This window comes from Bos indicus x Bos taurus, chromosome 12 (assembly GCF_003369695.1).
Source record: "Bos indicus x Bos taurus breed Angus x Brahman F1 hybrid chromosome 12, Bos_hybrid_MaternalHap_v2.0, whole genome shotgun sequence".
Taxonomy (NCBI): Eukaryota; Metazoa; Chordata; class Mammalia; order Artiodactyla; family Bovidae; genus Bos; species Bos indicus x Bos taurus.
Genome location: NC_040087.1, coordinates 66,253,643 through 66,279,785, shown reverse-complemented (window position 1 = coordinate 66,279,785; position 26,143 = coordinate 66,253,643). Strand labels below are relative to the sequence as shown.

Below are 26,143 nucleotides of genomic sequence, written 5' to 3'. Positions count from 1 at the left end.
AAGTCTTTTAAAGTTTTCTTTTAAGCCCTTTTAATTTATTTCTGTCTCTACTTTTTCATAGTTTTAAAGACTTTAACTCTGTTTTCCAGAATTATTTTCATTGCAAGAGACAGGGACCAAATTTAAACTAACTAGTTAAAAAAAAGGTAATCTGTTGATTTATGCAGCAGCAAAGCCCAGGGATAGTTGAGGTTCAGGTTTGGCTGGATGTGGACACTCAGATGAAATCAGGAGTTTCTCCCTATTCAGAGTACTGCCATTTTCTTTGTTGACTTTTTTTCTTTCTTCCAAGCAACCTCATTCCAGCATGGCTAATAATTGCCACAGCTTTACAAACCATAAGGAAATGGCAACCCACTTCAGTATTCTCACCTGGAAAACTCCATGGACAGAAGAGCTTTGGTGGGCTACATTCTACGGGGTCGCAATGAGTCAGACACAACTGAACAACTAACACTTTCACTACAAACCAAAAACTCAGCTAAAATGGATAAAGAAATCCTCTTTTAGCTTAGTCCAGTAATAATTCCAGGATACTGGTCTGGCTTGGGTCACTAGCCTGCCCCTCAAATGATCACATTGGCTAGAGGAATAAAATGCTTGAATGTGGCTTACTCTCCTTCTAAGAGACAGGAATAAGATTATTCTTACCTGTAACACATGGGTTCAAAGAAGGTGGTTCCTGAAACAAAATTTGAATGTTACTATCAGATAAAGGGAGAACATTTTCTGGACAGTGGGAACAATATTCGATTCCTAATATACCATTAGTTATAATCTGAATAAACACACCCCCAATACATACATTGAAGTCCTAACCCCCAAAGTGACTATTTTGGAAATGAAGCCTTTAAGGAGAAGGAGAAAACTAAGGTTCTCTTTCTTTAAGGAGAAAACTAAGGTTAAATGAGGTCATAGAGTGGGGTTCTAACCCAATAGGACTGGTGTCCTTATGGGAAGAGATGCATCCTGGAAGTATGTGCACAGTGAAAAGGTCACATGAGGACATAACAAGAAGGCTCAGACCTCAGAGAGAGACCTTAGAAGAATCTGATCTTTAGCACCTGGATCTTGGTATTCCAGCCTACAGAACTGAGAACTTCTGTTATTTAATCCACCCAGTGTATGACTGTTATGGTAACCTGAGAAATAATATACTGTGTTAAACACAATTGATAATTATTGAAGCTTGGAAAACGGGGAGAGAATCCAGGATTACATTTGAGTCAGATAAGAATTTGGGGACAATTCAAGCTTCTTTCAACTTCAAAGTATAGAAATAAATTCTATTCAAGGCCAGTGTTAAATATTGGCTAATGGCTTTAGTTGTCAATCTATATGAAACTAGGGACAATTACACGAGTGAGTATTTGTTTATAGACATAACTGGAAATAATTTTTTAAAAAAGCAAAATCCCAGGACATTGTTGATCTTTTCTTTGCAAAGCTGAGATAAAGTGTTCAGAGTTTTCAGTCTATTTACAGAAATGCTTTTATATCATATCTTTTGAATAATTTTGATATCAAGTAACTATAACCTACACTATCAGTATCAATTTTTCCCTTTTTTAGCATAGTTTTGCTGCATCACTGAGACTATGTCAAGCAGGTGCCCTGTCATCGGTGTGATGAAGGTTTTTAACGGTATAGCTATTCACTGAATGATTTTATGTCAGAAAGTGTTGGTGCTCTTTTACTGCCAAGATTGTTGAATGAAATTACAGACCTAAATAAATGGAAAGACATTAGCGTTTATGAATCAGAAGACTTAATATTGCTAATATGGCAATATTTCCCAAGTTAATATACAGATTCAACAAATTCCTATCAAAATGTTAACTAGTTTCTTTGTAAAATTTGCCAAGGTAATCCTGAAAATTGTATGTACATTCAAGGAACTCAGAAAAGTCAAAACAATCTTGAAAGAACAAATGTTGGAAAACTCATTTCTCTATCTCAAAGTTAAAAAGCTACAGTAATTAGGATAATATGGTTGAGCATATAATCTCACATATATGATCAATAGATTCTGTAGTTGTAAATATTATTCAAGAAGATACTTCTAAAAAATGGTACAGTGACAACTGAATATTCATATGCAAAGAGAATGAAACTGAATACCTACCTACCATATGCAAAAATTTACTCAAAATGAATCAAACACCTAAATGAAAGAGCTAAAACAATGAGACTTAGAATAAAAAAGAAACACAGGTGTCAGTCTCAGTTTCTTTACTATGAAACTGTAAACACAAGGAACAAGAGATAGACAAAAGCAAAGTGGACATGAAAATGAGAAACTTTGTGCTTCAAAAAATAAGAAACTAAAAGAACCTAGACAATGTGAGAGAACTTTTGCTAATCCTGTAGCTAGAAATGGAGTTAGTTATATTCAGAATATACAAAAACTTTTATAATTCAATAAGAAAAACAGTAATAATTCATTTTAAAATGGACAGAAAATTTGAGAAGACATTTCTTCAAAAAAGACCACCACTAGTACTCAGGGAAATGCCAATCCAAACCACATGAGATCACTTCACCCTCACTGGGACGGCTACAAAAAGAAAAACAGAAAAGGATTGATAAAAACTTGGATAAGCTGGGATCTTTGTACACTACTCAGGAGTGTAAAACAGTATAGCTGCTTTGGAAAAGAGAATGGGAGTACATCAAAATGTTATCATATTGCCTAGAGTTCTTTTTCTTTTTTTCTTTAAATTTTATTTTATTTTTAAACTTTACAATATTGTGTTGGTTTTGCCAAATATCGAAATGAATCCACCACAGGTATACATGTGTTCCCCATCCTGAACCCTCCTCCCTCCTCCCTCCCCACACCATCCCTCTGGGTCGTCCCAGTGCACCAGCCCCAAGCATCCAGTATCGTGCATCGAACCTGGACTGGCGACTCGTTTCATATATGATATTATACATATTTCAATGCCATTCTCCCAAATCATCCCCCCCTCTCCCTCTCCCAGAGTCCAAAAGACTGTTCTGTACATCAGTGTCTCTTTTGCTGTCTCATATACAGGGTTATTGTTACCATCTTTCTAAATTCCATATATATGCGTTAGTATACTGTATTGGTGTTTTTCTTTCTGGCTTACTTCACTCTGTATAATAGGCTCCAGTTTCATCCACCTCATTAGAACTGATTCAAATGTATTCTTTTTAATGGCTTAGTAATACTCCATTGTGTATATGTACCACAGCTTTCTTATCCATTCATCTGCTGATGGACATCTAGGTTGCTTCCATGTCCTGGCTATTATAAACGGTGCTGTGATGAACATTGGGGTATTCGTGTCTCTTTCAATTCTGGTTTCCTCAGTGTGTATGCCCAGCCTAGAGTTCTATTCTTGGTTATATACCAAAGAAAATGGAAAACTGCTCACACAAAACTTGATTATTCATAGGAACGTTATTCATAATAGAGAAGATGGTAGCAATCCAAATGTCCAATGGCTTGTGAATGGATAAACAAAATGGTATATCCATACAACAGAATATTCTTCAGCCAAAAAAGTGAAGTTACACTATCCCATGACTCTCTCTTATGTATTATGCATGATGTATCTACAACATGGATGAACCTTAAAAACACTATTCTAAGTGAAAGAAGCCAATCATAAAAACCATATATGATATGATTTCTTTTATAGAAATGTCCAGAATGGGCAAACCTATATAGACAGAAAAGTTAATTAGCTGTTGCCTAGATCTGGGGATAGATGTCGATGGGTATGTGGTTTCTTTTTAGGGTGAGGACAATATTCTAAAATTGACTGTGGTAACAGTTATACAGCTTTGTATACACCAAAAATCCACTGAATTTTATACTGTAAATAGATCATGTGTGAACTGTATCTCAAAAGATCTTATAATAGTTAATAGCATTTTAAAATATACTCAAAAGTAAATACAGATTACAGGTATGTACAACATACACACACTTAGAAGGGACAGTCATATGATCATGATTTTTTATTAATTCTCATGCAGTAAAGTCGAAGAAACAAAGTCCTTCATTTGCATAGAATTCTTATTAACAAAAAGATAAGGCAAAAACTCAAGTATGCAGCAATGTCATCTTAGCTCATTGAAAGCTCAGGATGAGTCTTCAGAACATGTCAGTTCCCCCAGGTTAATCCCTCAAGATAAGATGTATGTTATGTTTCCATGAATACTACCACAAGGAATCAGAGCAGAAAATGTATTGAAATCATACACTAAGATGTTTATATAATTATGACTATATAAGAAGATGCACAAGATGGCAACTACAAAGAGGACAAGGTCAGCAACTTGATAACGTGAGGGAGGAAATAGTAAATACAAGTAATCAAGACAAGAAAAAATGTTGATTGTGAGGAACAGAGACTTGCTGAACATCCTAGGTAATCTGGCTTTACCACTGCGAACTTTGTGCTAAGATTACTGTAAACACTTGATATCACTAACTTACACTTGAAAAAAGATACATGTCCATAGTTTGTTAATTTAGTTGTAATTATAGGCATTTAGTTAAAACTTAATAGAAAATGACTAAGTCTCAAAGAACATGAAAAGAACAATTTTTAAAAATTTAAGTAGGAACCACTGATTTAAATCCATGAAATGATTTTTAAATATTCATATCAAAATAGCATTCAATTACTAAAACAGTAAGACTGAAATGCTAATTCAGAGAGGTAAATTCAGTTTCAATTCCATAATTTCATCTCCATTCAACACATTTCAATATGTTTCTATTCCTACATGTAATACCTACTTCATGATATTATATTTTATAGACAGTCATACAAGGTAAGTTATTAGATTTACATAGGCTTATGTCATTTACTGTGAAATGATAGTGTTACTAAATTCCACTTTAACATTTCTTTTTTATACATTTCACATTAAATCTATAGAAGCCCTTTTATCATTAAATCTGATTTTTTGAAATTCTGATCTAAAATAGTTGATTATATTTAAGCATAGTATAAGCATTCTTAAGAAATACTAATATTATGTTTCAAAATGGAACATTTTAAGTAAATCCTATTAAATTATTAATTTTATAATATTATAACAGATTATCAATGTTGCCTTATTTTATAAGAGGTCGGACAGGGGGACAGACTTCTATTATAGAGGAAGAAGAAATGTTCATCCATCTGAATGATTAGAAAAAAAGAAGTCTAAATTATTTTATCAACATGTCTCAAAAGAATTTTCCAATTTTAAAACCAGTTTCAGTAACATCTTAAGCTTTAGTACAACTAAAAATGCCAGTAACTATTTATGGCAATTATAAGAAAACAGAAAAAATGATGAGTGAAAGAAAAAAAGTTTAAAAAGCAGCAAAATAGTACAGCTATTGGTAATAATCAATGGATATCATCCTATTTGTGTTGAATTGGAGATTTCAATTAGGATCATTTTTTTTTAAACAGAAGTATTTATTTTTTAAAAGAAGGATAATTGCTTTACAGTATTTTGTTGTTTTCTGTCAAACCTCAACGTGAATCAGCCATAGTTATACATATATCCCCTCCCTTTTGAACCTCCCTCCTATCTCCCTCCCCAGCCCTCTAGGTTGATACAGAACATACAGCAAATTCCCACTGGCTATCTATTTTACATACGGTAATGTAAATTTCCACATTATTCTCATCATACATCTCACCCTTTCACCCTCTCCTCCCCTCTCCCCATCATAAGTCTATTCTCTATGTCTGTTTCTCCACTGATGCCCTCCAAATAAATTCTTCAGTACCATTTTTCTAGATTCTGTATATATGCATTAGAATACAATATTTATTATTCTCTATCTGACTTACTCTACTCTGGATAATAGGCTCTAGGTTCATCCACCTCATTAGAACTGACTTAAATGTGTTCCTTTATATAGATGAGTAATATTCCATTGTTTATATGTACCATAACTTTATCCATTCATCTGTTGATGGACATCTAGGTTGCTTTCATGCTTTATCTATTGTAAATAGCACTGCAATGAACAATGGGATACATGTGTCTTTTTCAATTGTGGCTTCCTCAGGGTATATGCCTATGAGTGGGATTGCTGGGTCATATGTGGTTTTATTCCTAGTTTTTTTTTAATTTATTTATTTATTTTAATTGGAGGCTAATCACTATTATAGGATCACTATTAAATAAAGTCTTCTTTCCTAGGTGTGTTAAGATGTTCCTCTCAGTTCGCTAAGTTAAGCAGCCCATCATTTTTGACAGAAAAAAAAATTGGGCCACTGCACTTAATCAAATAGCAGTCTATTTAAATGTACAAAATTCAACTTATCTAGCAACTACAGAAGGAATGGGCAGAAGAATGATGTATGTAGAATATAGATAAAATATTGAAGACATAAAATGTATAAATACATGGTTTTTATATAGGCAATCAAGTAAGTGAAATGGTATTTAATATTTAAATAAGTGAAAATTCAGGGTATAAAGAACAATTCTACTTATCAGGAGTATCTTAAGAAAATATATATTAGAGAGCCAACAGCAGACTACAGCCAATCCAAGAGTACTTGAGGAAAATAAAAATTTTCCTATTTTAACATGTACTAAAAGACGTCATTTCTTGATTAAAAAATTGATAGAAACAAGCCTTTGAGTAAATTAAATGGTGACTTTTATTTACGAGTATGAAGCCTATGAAAAAAGGTAGCAGTGGCCATAGGACTGGAAAAGGTCAGTTTTCATTCCAATCCCAAAAAAAGGCAATGTCAAAGAATGCTCAAACTACCGCACAATTGCACTCATCTCACATGCTAGTAAAGTAATGCTCAAGCAATACGTGAACCGTGAACTTCCTGATGTTCAAGCTGGTTTTAGAAAAGGCAGAGGAACCAGATATCAAATTGCCAACATCCGCTGGATCACAGAAAAAGCAAAAGAGTTCCAGATAAACATCTATTTCTGCTTTATTGACTACGCCAAAGCCTTTGACTATGTGGATCACAATAAACTGTGGAAAATTCTGAAAGAGATGGGAATACCAGACCACCTGACCTGCCTCTTAAGAAATTTGTATGCAGGTCAGGAAGCAACAGTTGGAACTGGACATGGAACAACAGACTGGTTCCAAATAGGAAAAGGAGTACGTCAAGGCTGTATATTGTCACCCTGCTTATTTAACTTGTATGCAGAGCACATCATGAGAAACGCTGGACTGGAAGAAGCACAAGCTGGAATCAAATTTGCTGGGAGAAATATCAATAACCTCAGATATGCAGACGACACCACCCTTATGGCAGAAAGTGAAGAGGAACTGAAAAGCCTCTTGATGAAAGTGAAAGTGTAGAGTGAAAAAGTTGGCTTAAAGCTCAGCATTCAGAAAACTAAGATCATGGCATCAAGTCCCATCACTTCATGGGAAATAGATGGGGAAACAGTGGAAACAGTGTCAGTTTATTTTGGGGGGGCTCCAAAATCACTGCAGATGGTGACTGCAGCCATGAAATTAAAAGATGCGTACTCCTTGGAAGGAAAGTTATGACCAACCTAGATAGCATATTCAAAAGCAGAGACATTACTTTGCCAACAAAGGTCCGTCTAGTCAAGGCGATGGTTTTTCCTGTGGTCATGTATGGATGTGAGAGTTGGACTGTGAAGAAGGCTGAGCGCCAAAGAATTGATGCTTTTGAACTGTGGTGTTGGAGAAGACTCTTGAGAGTCCCTTGGACTGCAAGGAGATCCAACCAGTCCATTCTGAAGGAGATCAGCCCTGGGATTTCTTTGGAAGGAAGGATGCTAAAGCTGAAACTCCAGTACTTTGGCCACCTCATGCAAAGAGTTGACTCATTGGAAAAGACTCTGATGCTGGGAGGGATTGGGGGGGCAGAAGGAGAAGGGGACGACAGAGGATGAGATGGCTGGATGGCATCACCGACTCGATGGACGAGTCTGAGTGAACTCCGGGAGTTGGTGATGGACAGGGAGGCCTGGCGTGCTGCGATTCATGGGGTCACAAAGAGTCGGACACGACTGAGCGACTGAACTGAACTGAACCATTTCTTTGCCCTAAACCAACTTTCTTTGATTAAGTTAATGCAAATAGAGGGTTAACCTCCTCTAAAATTATAAATTACAGTTAAAGGCTTTCCTGTTTGTTAGACACTCAAGTCATGTCCAACTCTGTAGCCTGCCAGGCTCCTCTATACATGAAATCCTCCAGGTAAGAATACTGGAGTGTGTAGCCATTTCCTCCTCCAGGCAATCTTCCTGACCCAGGGATTGAACCCAGGTCTCCTGCACTGCAAGCAGATTTTTTAAGGTCTGAGCCACCAGGTAAACCCTCAAGGTTTTCTTAGGTACTTAAAATTTTAATATTCCCCTTCCTCTGCTCCCTGACTTTCAGATTTATATCTTTCTACCGGGCTATATCCCTTCTCCAGTACATCTTCCCTACCCATTCTAGTATTCTTGGGCTTAGCCTGTGGCTCAGCTGGTAAAGAATTCGCCTGCAATGTGGGAGATCTGGGTTGGGAAGAACCCCTGGAGAAGGGAAAGGCTACCCACTCCAGTATTCTGGCCTGGAGAATGTCATGGACTGTATAGTCCATGGGGTCACAAAGGGTTGGACACAACTGAATGCCTTTCACTTCACTCACCAGGCTGTATAGCACAAAACTGTTGATATTGTTTTTTATATATTGCTCCAATTTAAAAATACAGACTAGATTCTCTGCCAATCTGTAAATGATCCAAATTCAGCCCCAGATGAACAAATATTTACATTGTTGTCTCAACAACGATTCATTTGCTTCCTCTTCAGTGTGAATTGCTCAAAACTGTAGTAAGATACCAGTGTCTTTTTAAGGGCTACAAAATTTGCTTTCTGCAGTAAAACTGGTACTTGACGATAGAAATGATTTTCAACTCCTCCCTATGCATCCAATTTTGTATACAAATTGGTTGCTTAAAGGCAGATTCACCATTTATCTGCTTTTTTTAATTTTATTTTATTTTAAAACTTTACATAATTGTATTATTTTTGCCAAATCCCTTTCTGATATGGTACCAAAGACATTGTTCTTCCTTAACCCTGAAATGAGATGACGATCAAGCATTTAAGTGTAAAAGCATTTTGTAGCCATAGTGGCAACAAAGAAATAATCTAAAGACAGACCAAAAGATTGCATGGCAGCTACAAAAGAGTGGCTGACATTTAGATATGATAGAAATGCTCAATTTAGCTCAAGCAATTCTTAAAAGAGTACCATTCATATTTACTAAGAAGTTCTCCAGGTCAAGTTGAAGATTTTGTTGAAAAAAAATTCAATACTCTTGCCTGAAAGGTCAAAAAAAATGTATAAGTTTTGATAACTGCTTCAATTGCACATTTAGCATAGTTTGTTTAGATAAGAAAAGAACCATTCTACAAATTATATTTAATAGGAGGAAAGCTTAGATTAAAGCCACCGACTACGAGAAACTTCTACCTCAGAAATGTTTTTTTATACCTAAAATCTTTGCTGTATTTCAGGCTATAAGTCCATGACAAATTCTCTAAGTTTGGTAACTTCCTACCCATTTTAAGGTCTTATTTTAGAAATGTAGATTATAGCTTTCAAAATAAGAATTTCTATCAAGAAAGAATATAAGATGGGTCTATTGTACTCCTGAGTTTCCATTAGTGAATGGTGATAGATTCTATTCACCAGACACATGAGAAATATTGCTGACCCCAGTCAGCTTTAGTTGAACATTTGACAGTCTTTTACTCAACTTTAAGGATGTAGAAATGCTATATCATTTAAGACAGGAGCCATGAAAATAACCTTGCAATATTACTGCTAGCTTGTCTCCGTATTAAAATAAAATTATTTGACTTACTAAGTAGAACTTAACTATCAGCATTAGTCCCCACACAATGAGAAATGGAATGTTGCCTGCCATGTCAGTAAACAAAGGATCTCAGAGTTATCAGTGATTGCAGCCACTGCTGGCAGTGAGCTGGTGAGCTGATGAACCCTGGGGTAATTCAGGAAGGAAAAAAATACCTGCCATCTAGCAGCCAGATTGCACTGCAGCCAATCCCAATGGTGAGTTCCAAGGAAACTCTGGATGTGAAAACGCAGGACACTGGCCCCAGACAGCTGACGTGTGTGTCAAAGAAAGTATTTCAGTGAGCCCAGATCTTTGCATCGTCCCTTATGCAGAAAAGCACTAAATGTCTTAACTTGGGATATCCGCTGCTGCTACTGCTGCTAAGTCGCTTCAGTCGTGTCCGACTCTGTGCGACCCCATAGATGGCAGCCCACCAGGATCCCCCATCCCTGGTATTCTCCAGGCAAGAACACTGGAGTGGGTTGCCATTTCCTTCTCCAATGCATGAAAGTGAAAAGGGAAAGTGAAGTCGCTCAGTCATGTCCAACTCTTCGCAACCCCATGGACTGCAGCCTACCAGGCTCCTCCATCCATGGGATTTTCCAGGCAAGAGTACTGGAGTGGGGTGCCATCGCCTTCTCCTGGGATATCTAGTTTTATTTAAATAATGTTTTGATATTCAGACTATCTTCCCTTTATTGCAAATCCTTATGTATCCTGGATCCCACCTTGCCTCTTCAGAGCAGTTCTCTCAGGGTTACTTGAGTTACTTGAGATGCTGTCTCCCAGGCTTAAAGTCTTAAAAATTTCTGCCAAACAAAACGTAACTCTGAACTTCTAAGTCGTGAATATTTTTTAAGTCAACACACATTGTTTTCTACTTTTACACATTTTTGGAAAATTTGATTGTATGGACATGCCAACACAACCACTGCAACATATCAGACTAGATGGAAAGCATGATTTATTTTTCTTTCTACAATTAAGAAAAGTATCAAAAGGAAGCAAGACTGTGGTATCAGTCTATCAAAATAGTTCATAATCATAAGATATTATGTGAAGTTTCATTCATCCCATTGAGAACAAGGAGTTCACTCTTAGAGAACTTCTATCTAGCATTTACGTTTTTCTTCAAGTAACCTCTAAAAGTATATATAGTTGGATCTATGTACTTCCACAGGTAGGTAAAAATTAGACTAAGCTAGCTTAATTTTAATCCTTTTTACCTCTTGATGATAAAGTTAAATTCATCTCAGGGGGAATTAAAGCACCCTACTTTGTGAGGAATGCTTTAGGGATTTCTGCATCTATTAATGGACCGACAGGTGTTCTCCAAACAATTAGGACTAATTAGCATTTTTGTTGACTAGATTGAAAAGGGAGCTCTGGAAGAAACACTTAATGGCCAAATAAATGATTATTTCACCCTTGGAATTTTCTTTGCCAGTGAAGAGGTAAAATGTACTGTGGAGAAGTCTGGAAAAGGGAAATTTGCTTTACTCCATGATTATTGTCATGAGTTAACTTCCTTTAAGAGATCAAAAAAAAAATTGTTATAATTCAAACTAGATTTCCAATTACAATGGCTACCAGATACAACTGTTGGATCATTTACATAGTTTGTGGTGGTTTCGTAGCTAAGTTGTCTGACTCCTATGACCCCATGGACTGGAATCCACCAGGTTCCTCTGTTCGTGGCATTTCCCAGGCAAGAGTACTGGAGTGGGCTGCCATTTCCTCCACCAGGGGTACTTCCTGACCCAGAGATCGAACACATGTTTACTATGTCTCCTGCATTGCAGGCAGATTCTTTATCCACTGAGCTATCATGGAAGCCCCCTTACATAATTTACCTCTTAACATTAGATAAGTCTTATAATTTTGGTACTAATATTACCATATTAGCCCTTAAAAATTGATATTTGAAGAGGATATTTAACATACCCAAAATTATAAAAACAACAAACTTCAATCCTTGGCTAATCCACTGTAAATGGCTTTTGTTTTCCCATGACACCTTGCCACCTCTCCATCTATCCTTTATTTTCTAAGGACATCTCATATTGAGGTTTTTATTTTTGAAACTGGGAAAACCATGATGAATTATATGGTCATTAGTTATGGGTTTGTAATTTTATAGAAATTTTATAAAAAATCCACTTTATATCTCCTCTATTAATCAGCATAATTTTGAGAATTTACTGCAAATCAATCATTCAACCAGACTCTGAAAAACAGGGTAATTAAAACAGCCCTTGCCCTAAAGGAAAGAGCTAATTAGCAGCATGCTTCAATATAAAATTTTAAGTCTATTCTGATTATTATTTATACCCATTTTCATGTCATCTCTCTTGAGTTTGCCACAGTCATATAAAGGTAATTGACTCAGTGAATCATTAATAAACACAGCAATTATTTAAGTTACTTCTGATGTTAAGATACTGAGAATGAGAAAGTCACAGATACTAGAAATCTCAAAATTAGAACCTAGTAAAGTTAAGAATCTGTTGATAAAGTACAATGACAAAATCATAATAAAGTTGTTTCAATGTCACTGAAGGTTTAAGTTAACATTGTTCACCATATATTAGATATTCTCCTCTAAACACACATTGGTGGTAAGAGGTATTAAATACAATTTGACCATCTTCAAAGTTTTAAAAATCCCAAACTGCATTATACCTACAGAATAAACCTGAAAATGTACTGCTACTAAGGTAGCAGTATCTTAAGAAGCTATTATATAAAGATTCTGAACATTTCAATTTATAGATAAGTTTTGGAAAAGTTATTTACCTAAATGTAGGAGACACAAGTTTGATCCCTAGGTCAGGAAGACCTCCTGGAAAAGGAAATGACTAACCCACTCCAGTATTCCTGCCTGGGAAATCCCTTAGACAGAGAAGCCTGGCTAGGTTACTCTAGCAGTTGCAAAAGAGTCCTATATGACTTAGCGAATAAACAACATCAACAAATTATTAATATGTGCAAAACAGTTTTCTTTTTGATCTAGATTTTTCACATTAGACTACATTTGCTCTGGATCTGACAATCTAAAGAATACTGATAAGATTTTTTATATTTTACCTTACAAAAATATGAATAAAAATTTACTCTATAAGTTTCCTTTAATAAATTATCAATCTTAAGATAGTAGCATAAGAAAGTTAGTAATTAATTTTAATAAATAAATTCCATATTAATACAATTCTGTTTTTAAAGTACATGGGGAGATAAAGGACCATAAAGTAATGTCAAAGAGCACCTGTACCAACCTGCCATTGGAACACACAAGAGCTCAAAGCCACCAAGACAATTCTTTCAAATATCTCTATTACAGCATAATGTTTTGTCACATTCACTTTTGTAAGACTCAAAAGCTAGTGTAACTTTCGAAAGTTCAAAAAAATAATCAAGCATGGTTGCTCATGAATTAGACACAAAAAGCCAAATATATAAAAAAACTCAAAGTTATAAATAATAGCTTCTCAAAGGACTTAAGACAGACCATATTGATGTCACAACAGAGCATAAACTTTAACAATCTTTATTTTGCTTTTATCAGATGCTCAACTTAAAAATACACTCTTTATTCATAAGTCAGATTTTATTAAAGGCATGAAATAAACTGATAGTAAATCTCAGCTCCCATAAATTCATTCATACAACAGGATTTAGTGAGAGATGAGTAGTTTTGTTTTCCTTCTCAAATAACAAGCTGATTAAAAATATATTAGCATATTTTCTATAATAGATTAAAAGTGAAATATTACCTTTCCCCAATATAGAATTTTAAGTTATAATTGATTCATATAATTCAAAGGATAATCAATGACAAGATTTTAAGAAAAGCAATTTTCAGTGCTCTTCTTTGAATCTCACTTCCTCACTCCTGTTCTCCAGAGAAAAACTTTTAGCTAGGTGAGTTCTTTCTTCAACAATTCAGCTCCATACCTAAATAAATATAGTTACACTACTATTGCTTGAATTATCAATCTCAGAAACTAATGACTTCCTGCTGTAGCACATAGGATTTAGTTTCTTAAACTCCCGTCTCTAACATTTCCACTCCCTCTAGAACTGCTTTTGGTTAAATCAACAGGTAGCTTCTACATTTTCATGTTGTTTTTTAGTTGCTAAGTCGTGTCTAACTCCTATGTAATCCCATAAACTGTTGCCTGCCAGGCTCATCTGTCCATGCAATTCTCCAAGCAAGAATACTGGAGTGGGTTACTATTCCCTTCTCCAGGGGATCTGCTCCACCCAGGGATCAAACCTGTGTTTCCTGTTTGGCAGGCAGATTCTTCACCACTGAGCCATCCTGGAAAGCCCACTGAGCTGAGCTACATAGTATCTATAATTATTTTTGCCTTCTTGTGCAAGTTCCTACTTTGCTATTATTTTTATTTTCCTGTCTTAGCATGTACACATTTTTTGTTCTTGAGACAGCCACAATCACTGTTTTCTCCATGTACTTAAGTAAATCAATGTTTTCCAACTAATACCTTCCAAGGTAGGTAGACCTTTATTATTCTTCTTGGCTACCATCCCTGTGGGGGTTTCAGCTTGCTGCTCTATCTGCAGTGGGACAGTTTTAACATTGCAAAATTATTTCTCTGTAATTTCTAAATGTTGTTACAACTCCTAACAAGCGTGCATCAGAGAAGAAAATGACAACCCACTCCAGTATTCTTGCCTGGAGAATCCCAGGGACAGAGGAGTCTGGTGGGCTGCCGTCTATGAGGTCGCAGAGTCAGACACGACTGGTGACTTGGCATCAGTAGCAGGTGTATATAAGCTCCCTTAATTTTATATAACTTGACTTTCTTATCCTTTCATTAGATGTTTAACTTGTGGTATTTTTAAATACAATACCTTATTTTATACTATTATATTTTGTAGTATTTATGTGCCTTTAGGGAAACTTTTGAACACATTATATGTCTAGTATCTTTTTTCCCTTTCAGAAATTTCCTCTACTTCCTTTACTAGAATATTTTTCCAAAACTTTTTCCTGTGTTTTTATTTATGCTTTCTACATTGAAGACTTTCCTCAACTACCTGGTGATCTTTGACTGTTAAGCCTTTATAAGAGTGTAGATTGGTAGGCTTCACTGAAGGTTACTCACTCGGGGTAACCTTCAGTGAAGCCTATCACTATCTGAAGAGTTACCCGAGGCCATCTAGAGTCTCTGAGGAATAATTGTCTAATCTTATACTGGGGGTGCTCTTTTGATGCCGACTTCGGGTGACTGGAAAGACAAAAGGGACCTAAAGGACGGTATTCAATTTATAAATATCGTCTATTTTACCATGGGGGAGATTTATTTCCATTTTCCCCTTAGCCTGGTTTCTCCACATCCAGAGTCTTTATATCCTTTTTTTTCCTCCTTCAGAAAGAAATTCCTAGCCTGTTTCAGAAAGGCCCAGAAGAGAAATGAACTCTGGTATTCACCTGGTTTACTCAAGAATGAAGACAGAACTGGATTTCTAACATCTTCATGTAATATTGACTTCCGATAATTTCCACTGCTTTTGGATTTAGGGGGTCCAAGTTCAGGACCTTTCCTGGGATTCCCTAGTTGTGCCCTTGGTCTCTCTGAAGTTCCTACTCTTGCTCAATAGCCACTCTTGGTCCTTAATAGGCTCTGCATCTTTTCTCCCTGTTGTCTCAGTTCATATGGTAGTTGACACCTTGCTGTCATTTTTATATGCTTTAAAGAGGGGAAAATGTTTAATTAATCTTCTGCAATTATTTGGAAGTGTTAAAATAACCTCAAAGTTGTAAATTTGTTTTAAATTGAGCAAAACACTAACCAAGATTCTCTGAAGAGTTATCAGAAGGGATAGATCTTCAGAATATTAATTGCTCTTCTCTTATAAATTGACAATTCTATTATATCAAAAGTTCAGTACTTAAATAATGGCTTTCAAACTTCTCCTTTTGAAATTCTATCCAGTGGATTTTTAGCTTGCAGCTATTGCCTCATAGTTAGCAATTAGTTTTCAAAAGAGAAATTTTAAACAAAAACAAAGAAAATATGATATTGAGCCCTTGGGAAAGGGTTTATAAAGACATTTTGGGGAAAGAATTTGAGATTGGCATTAGTTTTTTTTTTTTTTTTTTTTTTTCTAGAAACTGTTCTAACTTAAGGATAGTTTATGTATTATTTTGTATGTACACATATATACTTAATATAATTCTCTTGAGTAATTATTGTTCCTTTTATATGTATCCAGAAAGCAACTGGCAGAAGTTCATGCATTTTTATTCCAGGTCAATTAATCAAAATTATTTGACTCTACTAATCATTTACAGAACACTAAATCATTTAAAATTCAACAGCTGCATTTTATTTTGACTTTCCCTCATATTCTAAATTCCAGTCTTTGTATAGATTCTGAGATCAGATGAAAGTTGTGAAATAATAGCTACTTCAATGACATTTTCTATTATAAAAAATGAATCACTTAATACGGTACAAATGAATTCACTGAAGTCAAAGACATGATTCATGCAGAGTATAAGCAGCGAAAGGTGACATAAGAAAAGGAGTTTCCATGTTCTAATACCTTAAAATCAGACAGGAGAGGAGATGTGGACATATCATGAAGTTGACTAATGCCATAAGTTAATCAAAGTAAAACTGATAGAGTCAGAATATTCCAGAGTCATTTCCATTTTTTGAACAGTGAGAAAGTCAGGAATAATTTTGGGGAGGGGTGTCCATCCATGCCCAGTACTGAGCTACTCAGTAGGTGATGGAGAGAGAGGTGGTTGGGACTAAGGAACAGGTACAAAAGCTGTAAAATGTTAACTGACCAACTGACAGAAGTTGTAAAATGTAACTGGCAGAACAGTGGGGGGTTCCCAAGATTATCCCTTTTGGTGGTTTGTTAGGACAACTCACAGGCCTCAGGCTTTCTCAAGTGTAGAACTGAGAGCAGATAAAAGTTCAGAAAAGGGAAAAGGAACAGAGGCCAAAAGTTAACAGGAAACCAGACAGTCTTCAACAGTCTTCTTAGTAGAGCCACGCAGAACATGCTCACATCCTCCACCAACAGGACGGTGACATGTATGAAACGTTATCCACAAGGGAAGCTCACTTGACCTGAGTTCAGGGTTTTTTTGGGGGGTCATACAGGCAACTTCTTCCTAACACCCAAAATCTAGACTTTCAGAATAAAAGCAGGTATTCACCATTAGCCAGTGTTTATACAAGTATTTTAGGCAAGTGAGTCATTTTAATCATTTCTGAGAACGGTGAGAATCCTCTTGAAATCCCTGTTAGCATAAGCCAGCCAAGGCAAGCAGGCCTTGCTAAGGAAAGCAGTCTCAGGCCAGCTATGTTAGTTCTCTGCATAATTATACACTACAGAAAACAGTTTGTAAAAGGTCTTGAAAATTTTAAGTTTAAAAATGTTTTCTGAAACATTTAATCTTGCCTTTAAGATTATTCTGATACACTTTGAAAAACTTAACAAGTAGACTTCTTGTTCTGCCATAGTGAAATGTCCTAGAGACTCATTCATTGCTCTGAGAAAACACTTTCAGGTCAAGAATACAGTTACTGATAGTAGCATTCTAATAGTGTGACCAGTACAGTAGGTGAAATTTTCTTTCATTAGTTCTAATAGTGCAAATAGTTCTTTTTAGAATTCAGATTTTCTTTAGTCACAAGTTATCACAACCTATTTGCGCACTGTTTTCTGTTTCAAATCTAAGAACAATTTTCATGTGCAAACTGGTTGATAAAAACTTTGGACATGTGTGTGCTGGATGCTTAGTTTTTCAAAGTGCCATAAATTGCTTCATGAACACATTTCAGTTTTGCTCATTTGTTTATTTCTTCTCATACTCTTAGAGAGTACACTTACAACTTTTAGACAAAATATTTCACAGCAATAAGGCTAGACTGAAGATGAAATACCCTTCACAAAACATTTTAATTAAAGGTCTGTTTTTGCTGCTTAAAAATTTGCTCTTTCATAAACTGCAATTTGTGCTGTCAACAAAGCTGGCTTTCATTATATATATATATATGTATATATATATATATGTATATATATATATGAAAAACTAGTTTTCTGAACTTTTCCTTTCAAGCCAATTTTTACCACCCAGAGTCATAATAATATAGAGTAAAATATCCACGTGGACAAAGATATTAATGAGGTTTCATCTTTTTATGTCATATGCTGACTTCAAATTTATACCTTCTAATCTCTGTGACTAAAGAAATAAGATCAACTTGCAGAAGCACAGTGGTTTTTTTTGCAAAGAAATGGTGAACAGAAGAAAGTTTAATAGTATATAAAAACATAATTCCCCAAATAGCTAATTACAGCTGTTGTCCTGCTGATGGAAGATCTTTGATACATTCTAAAGGATTAGGTTCCTCTGAGATTGCTAAAGAAAGTACAACTAAGAAGCAAATTCTGACCCTTGATATTAAATCAAGTTTACTTTATCTCCAAAATACAGCAGGACTAAGTTTGGTTACAATTAGGTATAATTAACATGAAGATTATTTCCATGTATCAAAACCAGAGGAAGAAGCCTTGCACATTTCCTAGGTCCAACTTTCATAAAACAGAATAGCCTTAAGGTCTAGTGTAAACTCTTATATTTGTGCTATTTATCTGAACAGAAAATTGTCATTTCTTTCAGCTTCCACAACAGGTTCTAATGGTTATATACCCTGTAAGAGTAAGTTATACAAATGAGGACAGAAAATAGATACAGAAAGTTACATTCAGGATTTATAGTCCCCACAATAAATCTGCAAACTCAAAAATTTTTCAATAAGCCTAAAACAGTTTTGCACAAAGTATGAAAATACATTCCGCAGCCCAACGCCTGGTGCATACTGATGCTGTTTGGCAGAGCATTATCATTCTGTTTTTGTTGAATGCTGTTTTTCTATAAATATGAAAATTTATACTATTTGAACAATAGTTTTAAGTTAGTTATCAATACCACTAATATTTGAAACTAAGAATTGTATTTAAGAAACTCATAGTAAGAAACGTGCTTAAATTGGGAAATATTCTCTAAATGAAATAAAGCTATGAAAGATAATATGGGAGGGTCTAGAAAAATAACAAAGGAAAGGACAAGAAAACATTCTCAACAAATTTTAAGGATGTCAAAAGAACAGAACAGTGAAAAGAATGAAATTGTTTTGGGTCTGAAAACCAGCTTCATTTCTTAGGTTTGCCTTAATCTTTCTAATAGTTTCAAGTTAGCATTTTCTTCTTTGACCATCTGTTGTTTCTGCTTTAGTGTTTTCTTCTCTTAATTTACTGTAATTAAACTTCTGTAATTATTTCTATCAAGTCTCAGTTCATGTGCACGTCTATTTAGACAATTTCAAATGCATCAAATAAATAGCGCTATCATTCAAATGTGAAAAATATTTTAAGGATATTTTATAGCCAGCTATTTTGGTGGTTTTGCCTCCCATTTTCCCCTATTAATCCAGCGAGCTCAGAGAGGATGACAGACGAGCAGACGAGGCCTCCTGCATTCAGGACTTTTCTTACCCTTTTACACAGTGGCATATGGTGCTGAGAGATACAGAATTGATCGGAGAGACCACAGGAAGATAGGTTCTTTGCCACAATACAAAGCGCCACTTCACTGCATAGATTAGCTTCAAGGAAACAAAGAGAGATAAGAAAGTTTCCATCCGCTAAAGGTCAAGAACCCAACTCCTTTACTTGCAACATTCAAAATGCCATGATTCATAAAATGCTTCTGCTTAACTACTGTTTAAATGATAAGTGAATGAAGCTAGTAAGACAGTGAGGTTCATTGTGTGGAATTATGTGTATTTTTCTGTGGTAAGCTTAATATGATACAGCTATATAGCAGGAGTACAGGAGCTCCAGAGTGTGTCAAGAGATGAAGAGGGGACTGTGAGCTGGAATTCCAGCTGAGACAGTTTACAATGGAAGTAAATCTTACCCTGCTAAACTGAAAGGATGAGACTAATATAGAGGGAATGTCAACAATAGAAGTATCGATGTCAGGAGGGCTCTAAATGGCTGAGTGGTAAAGAATCCGCCTGCCATGCGGGACACTCAGGATCAGTCCGTGGGTCGGCAAGACCCCTTAGAAAAGGAAATAGCAACCCACTCCAGTATTCTTGCCTTGAGAAATCCATGGCCAGAGGAGCCTGGTGGGACTACAGTCCATGGGGTTGCAGAAGAGTTGGACATGACTTAATGACTCAACAGCAGCATTAATGGCGGGAAAAGCCCAGGCACTGTGACACAGAGATGAGAGAGGTTTGATTCTAGGGCATCATGTGTCAGCAAAACTTTCGAGTTAAACTGGCCCCAAAACTCCTGGCACCTAATTGGTAATGACACTGAAGTTAGAGGAGCTCAGAGAGGGGATTATGGCCCAAATGCAGAAGGGGTGGATAGACATAGGATCATGTCTGATAATCTCTGCTTTCTATCTCTACAATTATATGAGTATTTCAGGTAATTTAACAGTCTATGTAGACTTCATTCTATGATTTCTATCAGAGAAAAGTCTAGTTTTCAGTTCAGTTCAGTCGCTCAGTCGTGTCGGACTCTTTGCGACCCCATGAATCGCAGCACGCCAGGCCTCCCTGTCCATCACCAACTCCCGGAGTTCACTCAGACTCACGTCCATCGATCGAGTCAGTGATGCCATCCAGCCATCTCATCCTCTGTCGTCCCCTTATCCTCCTGCCCACAATCCCTCCCAGCATCAGAGTCTTTTCCAATAAGTCAACTCTTCCCATCAGGTGGCCGAAGTACTGGAGTTTCAGCTTTAGCATCCTTCCTTCCAAAGAAATCCCAGGGCTGATCTCCTTCAGAATGGACTGGTTGGATCTCCTTGCAGTCCAAAGGACTCTGAAGAGTCTTCTCCAACACCACACTTCAAAAGCATCAATTCTTCAGTGCTCAGCCTTCTTCACAGTCCAACTCTCACATCCATACATGACCACTGGAAAAACCATAGCCTTGACTAGACGGACTTTGTTGGCAAAGTAATGTCTCTGCTTTTGAATATGCTATCTAGGTTGGTCATAACTTTCCTTCCAAGGAGTAAGCATCTTTTAATTTCATGGCTGCAGTCACCATCTGCAGTGATTTTGGAGCCCAGAAAAATAAAGTCTGACACCATTTCCCCATCTATTTCCCATGAAGTGATGGGACTTGATGCCATGATCTTAGTTTTCTGACTGTTGAGCTTTAAGCCAACTTTTTCACTCTCCACTTTCACTTTCACTAAGAGGCTTTTCAGTTCCTCTTCACTTTCTGCCATAATGGTAGTGTCATCTGCATATCTGAGGTTATTGATATTTCTCCCAGCAAATTTGATTCCAGCTTGTGCTTCTTCCAGTCCAGCGTTTCTCATGATGTACTCTGCATATAAGTTAAATAAGCAGGGTGACAATATACAGCCTTGACATACTCCTTTTCCTATTTGGAACCAGTCTGTTGTTCCATGTCCAGTTCCAACTGTTGCTTCCTGACCTGCACACAAATTTCTCAAGAGGCAGATCAGGTGGTCTGGTATTCCCATCTCTTTCAGAATTTTCCATAGTTTATTGTGATCCACACAGATAAAGGCTTTGGCATAGTCAATAAAACAGAAATAGGTGTTTTTCTGGAACTCTCTTGCTTTTTCGATGATCCAGCGGATGTTGGCAATTTGATCTCTGGTTCCTCTGCCTTTTCTAAAACCAGCTTGAACATCAGCAAGTTCACGGTTCACGTAGTGCTGAAGCCTGGCTTGGAGAATTTTAAGCATTACTATACTAGCATGTGAGATGAGTGCAATTCTGTGGTAGTTTGAGCATTCTTTGGCATTGCCTTTCTTGGGGATTGGAATGAAAACTGACCTTTTCCAGTCCTGTGGCCACTGCTGAGTTTTCCAAATTTGCTGGCATATTGAGTGCAGCACTTTCACAGCATCATCTTTCAGGATTTGAAATAGCTCAACTGGAATTCCATCACCTCCATTAGCTTTGTTCATAGTGATGCTTCCTAAGGCCCACTTGACTTCACGTTCCAGGATATCTGGCTCTAGGTCAGTGATCACACTGGTGATTATCTGGGTCATGAAGATCTTTTTTGTACAGTTCTTTTGTGTATTCTTGCCATCTCTTCTTAATATCTTCTGCTTCTGTTAGGTCCATACCATTTCTGTCCTTTATTGAGCCCATCTTTGCATGAAATGTTCCCTTGGTATCTCTAATTTTCTTGAAGAGATCTCTAGTCTTTCCCATTCTGTTGTTTTCCTCTCTTTCTTTGCATTGATCACTGAGGAAGGCTTTCTTATCTCTTCTTGCTATTCTTTGGAACTCTGCATTCAGATTCTTATATCTTTCCTTTTCTCCTTTGCTTATTGCATAGGAACCTGGAATGTCAGGTCCATGAATCAAGGCAAATTGGAAGTGGTCAAACAAGAGATGCCAACAGTGAACGTCGACATTCTAGGAATCAGCGAACTCAAATGGACTGGAATGGGTGAATTTAACTCAGATGACCATTATATCTACTACTGCGGGCAGGAATCCCTCAGAAGAAATGGAGTAGCCATCATGGTAAACAAATGAATCCAAAATGCAGTACTTGGATGCAATCTCAATAAACGACAGAATGATCTCTGTTCGTTTCCAAGGCAAACCATTCAATATCACAGTAATCCAAGTCTATGCCCCAACCAGTAACGCTGAAGAAGCTGAAGTTGAACAGTTCTATGAAGACCTACCATACCTTTTAGAACACCCAAAAAAGATGTCCTATTCATTATAGGGGACTGGAATGCAAAAGTAGGAAGTCAGGAAACACCTGGAGTGACAGGCAAATTTGGCCTTGGAATACAGAATGAAGCAGGGCAAAGACTAATAGAGTTTTGCTAGGAAAATGCACTGGTCATAACAAACACCCTCTTCCAACAACACAAGAGAAGACTCTATACGTGGACATCACCAGATGGTCAACACCAAAATCAGATTGATTATATTATTTGCACCCAAAGATGGAGAAGCTCTATACAGTCAGCAAAAACAAGACCAGGAGCTGACTGTGGCTCAGACCATGAACTCCTTATTGCCAAATACAGACTGAAATTGAAGAAAGTACGGAAAACCACTAGACCATTCAGGTATGACCTAAATCAAATCCCTTATGATTATACAGTGGAAGTGAGAAATAGATTTAAGGGCCTAGATCTGATAGATAGAGTGCCTGATGAACTGTGGAATGAGGTTCATGACATTGTACAGGAGACAGGGATCAAGACCATCCCCATGGAAAAGAAATGCAAGAAAGTAAAATGGCTGTCTGGGGAGGCCTTACAAATAGCTGTGAAAAGAAGAGAAGTCTTGTTTTACTCATCTTTAAAAGCTGAACTGAGGTCAGCTTTAAAATAAGCCTTCTTAGAATAAACACCTTAATTGTACACAGAACAAAATGTTAAGTTCCATGAAAGTACCGTGCATTCTCAGAAAAACCTCCGTCTGATTGGCCAAGATAGAATAGTCCTGAGAAATTTAAATAGCATTCCACCCTGGGGCAATCATAAAATTAAGTTTTCAGCTATAAGTGACCTACAGAATAGTAACTTCTTAACCAGTATGTCCTCTAAGACCGACAGTTGTTTAGTAGCTAAGTCATGTCAGACTTTTTTGTGATCCCATAGGCTTTAGCCCACCAAGCTCTTCTGTCCATGGGATTTTCCAGGCAAGAATACTGAAATGGGTAGCCATTTTCTCCTCCAGGGGATCTTCCTGACCCAGGGATCAAACCCAAGACTCCTGCATTGGCAGGTGGATTGTTTACCTTAAGACAGACTATCAAGGCTTAAATTTTGCTTTGCCAAATACTGCCAACCAGTTACCAGTAATAATTGTTAACAAAGTTGAATTCTTGCTGTTTCTTCATTGATAAATTGATGCTAACACCAGAATCAATGCCCTGTGGTTCTCTTAAGAATGAATTAAGATATGAATTGTGTACAATGCTACCTAATATGAGTGCCACTTGGGTTGTTAGCTATCATTCCTATTAGGATAACGAGCAGGGCAGGTAGGCTACACTACCAAGCAGGGTAGTGTATTATGGTTACAGTATGGCTTTTATGCTGAGATAATACTGGTACCATTTTCCAGGACTAACATTTGTCACGGGATCTCAGTTTGACTTTTACGAACCTCAGTTGCTACACCTATAAATTGTGCATAAATAAAAGGCACTGCAGAACCTCACCAGTGTTCAAAATTGGCTTCTCCAAGAGGATGAAGGACATAGAAAGATAGGATCTGAAAAAATGGGTGAATCCAGTGAGTCCATTGTGTAGTTAGACTCCTCAGTCCAATCCTTCAAGCCATTAGCCTTGTGACCACTCTTCTATTGAGTAGGAAGCTAAACATTTTCCAGACAAGATTGAAGAAGGAAGGCTCCTTGCCAACCAGAGGCAATGGGAGCGATTCTCTCCAGCAAAATTCTGACAAGTCCCTAAAATCCTAACAAAAAATTAGAAGGAGCCTCAAAGGAGTGTCAGAGATTTGACAATCAAGAATCCTGCCTAGCTAGACAGGACACTAAATATTTGACTACACTTTGCCCTATCTATAAATATGAAGATATATGTTAGACATGGAAGTTATAGAAATTGTTAGTTGTTTGACTTAGAAGTTAAATTAATGTTTATGAATTGTTTATTATTCTGTTTAGAAATCTCAGTTAAAATGGTCAGGACAGAACTGGGAGCTCTCATGTTCTATGAGATCCCTAGTCCAACATGAAGAAAAGACTTCTTCTTTCCTGGCAAGAGCTCAGTCAATGAGAGACTGTCATGACTCAGCCAGTGAGAAGCCACTAAACTTTGAACTCTCAGGCCCTCCAATAGACGATTTCCTATAGCCCCTCCCAGCTTCCTTTCAAAGAGCTTTCTTCTCCTGTTGCTGGGGGCTTGCCTGTGGTTTGCCAGGGTTGCAGACCCTGAATTGCAGTTTTTTGCTGATCCTGAATGAACCCATTTTTGCTGGGGAAATAGCAGTCTATTTAAGTCAACAAAGAGAATCACTGACACTTAAGAGAAAAATCCATACAAAGTAAAGTTTTTAAAAAAGGATTAATGAGAAACAATGAAAAAGCAAGGAATGAAATATACCAGCCTCAAATTAATAACTTAGGTGTGAAAGCTCAAAGGTATTCATGGTGTGGAAAAATATTTGACATCTTATGTAAAAAAATCAGTATCCAAACTTGCCTTTTTCATGGTTTGATTACACACCCTTCTCCAGTAGTCCCTTGACACTTTCTAAAAAGTATCTCCCTTGCCTGTCTAATGTTTTATTAAATCATTTAGTCTTCATTACAAACTTTCAAGTAGAACTTACTCCCAACTTACAGATGAGGAAATGGAGTCACAGAGAAGCTGGATAACCGCTAAGGTCACAGAGTTGCTCAGTATTCAAAAGACAGTATTTTAATACAAGTGGGCTGCTTTCAGATTCTGTAAACACTTTGCTCTGCTGCTTCCTCTATAAAATTAGCCCCCTTAGGTAGATATTTTCCCCAACACACACCCCCAACTCTTAGAATTCTAGTACTGACAGGGATGACTACAGAAGACAGTGGGGCGTTCAGTATGCATTTGTTGAATGAGGAGAAAATGAAAAAGCCAGTATTTACACAGAACACTATTACATACAACACTAAAATGAATATTTATAGTCAAATATATTATTTTTTACCAAAAATGTTCAATTAGAGGGAGTACTATGGAGAGGCCATATGTACATGAGAAGGTAAGAGACCTTTATAGTAGAAAGGCAACAGAAAAATGCATAAAATTAGAATCCAGAAATAGTGGTATCATTGAACTGAAAGACATTGTTCAAAACCACAGAGGTGAATGCTGCAACAAATAAAAACTCTCAAGGGTGAGAAACGCTATTTTTGAAGTACCCAGGACCATGGCTGGCATAGGAGCAGCAGTGCTGCCAACGATGGAGCCGTCTCTCCACTGAGGATGGTTTCTTTGGCATGCCAAAACCCATCCCCAGGGCAGAAAACAAGAGGAGAGCAGAGAGAAATAAACAGAACGTTTCTCTCAGGAACATTGGGATGATGAAAATAAAGTCATGGAAGGTAAAAGAGCATACGTTTTCTATGAACATAGCTCCTTTACAGCAAGCCTGAGGATGGTATAGTTCCACCGTGGACTTAGGTGTGCAAAGTCAAATTTCTGTTTCCAGGTTCTGTCCCCAAATCTTTTACAAACAAAATCAAC

General features: G+C 36.8%; 1 protein-coding gene across 2 annotated transcripts in view; it reads right to left on the bottom strand.

Annotated features, from left to right (window-relative positions):
* GPC5 (glypican 5) overlaps positions 1–26,143 on the bottom strand; it is a 1,580,781-nt gene that overhangs the window by 676,320 nt on the left and 878,318 nt on the right. Inside the window, exon 8 of one of the 2 annotated variants that reach the window (XM_027557797.1) lies at positions 652–682. The exons of the other annotated variant lie outside the window; for it this stretch is intronic. Coding sequence (XP_027413598.1) covers positions 681–682 — 2 coding nt within the window. The 3' untranslated portion in view covers positions 652–680. Of the gene's footprint in view, positions 1–651; positions 683–26,143 lie in introns of those variants that run through there. 2 annotated transcript variants of the gene reach the window in all.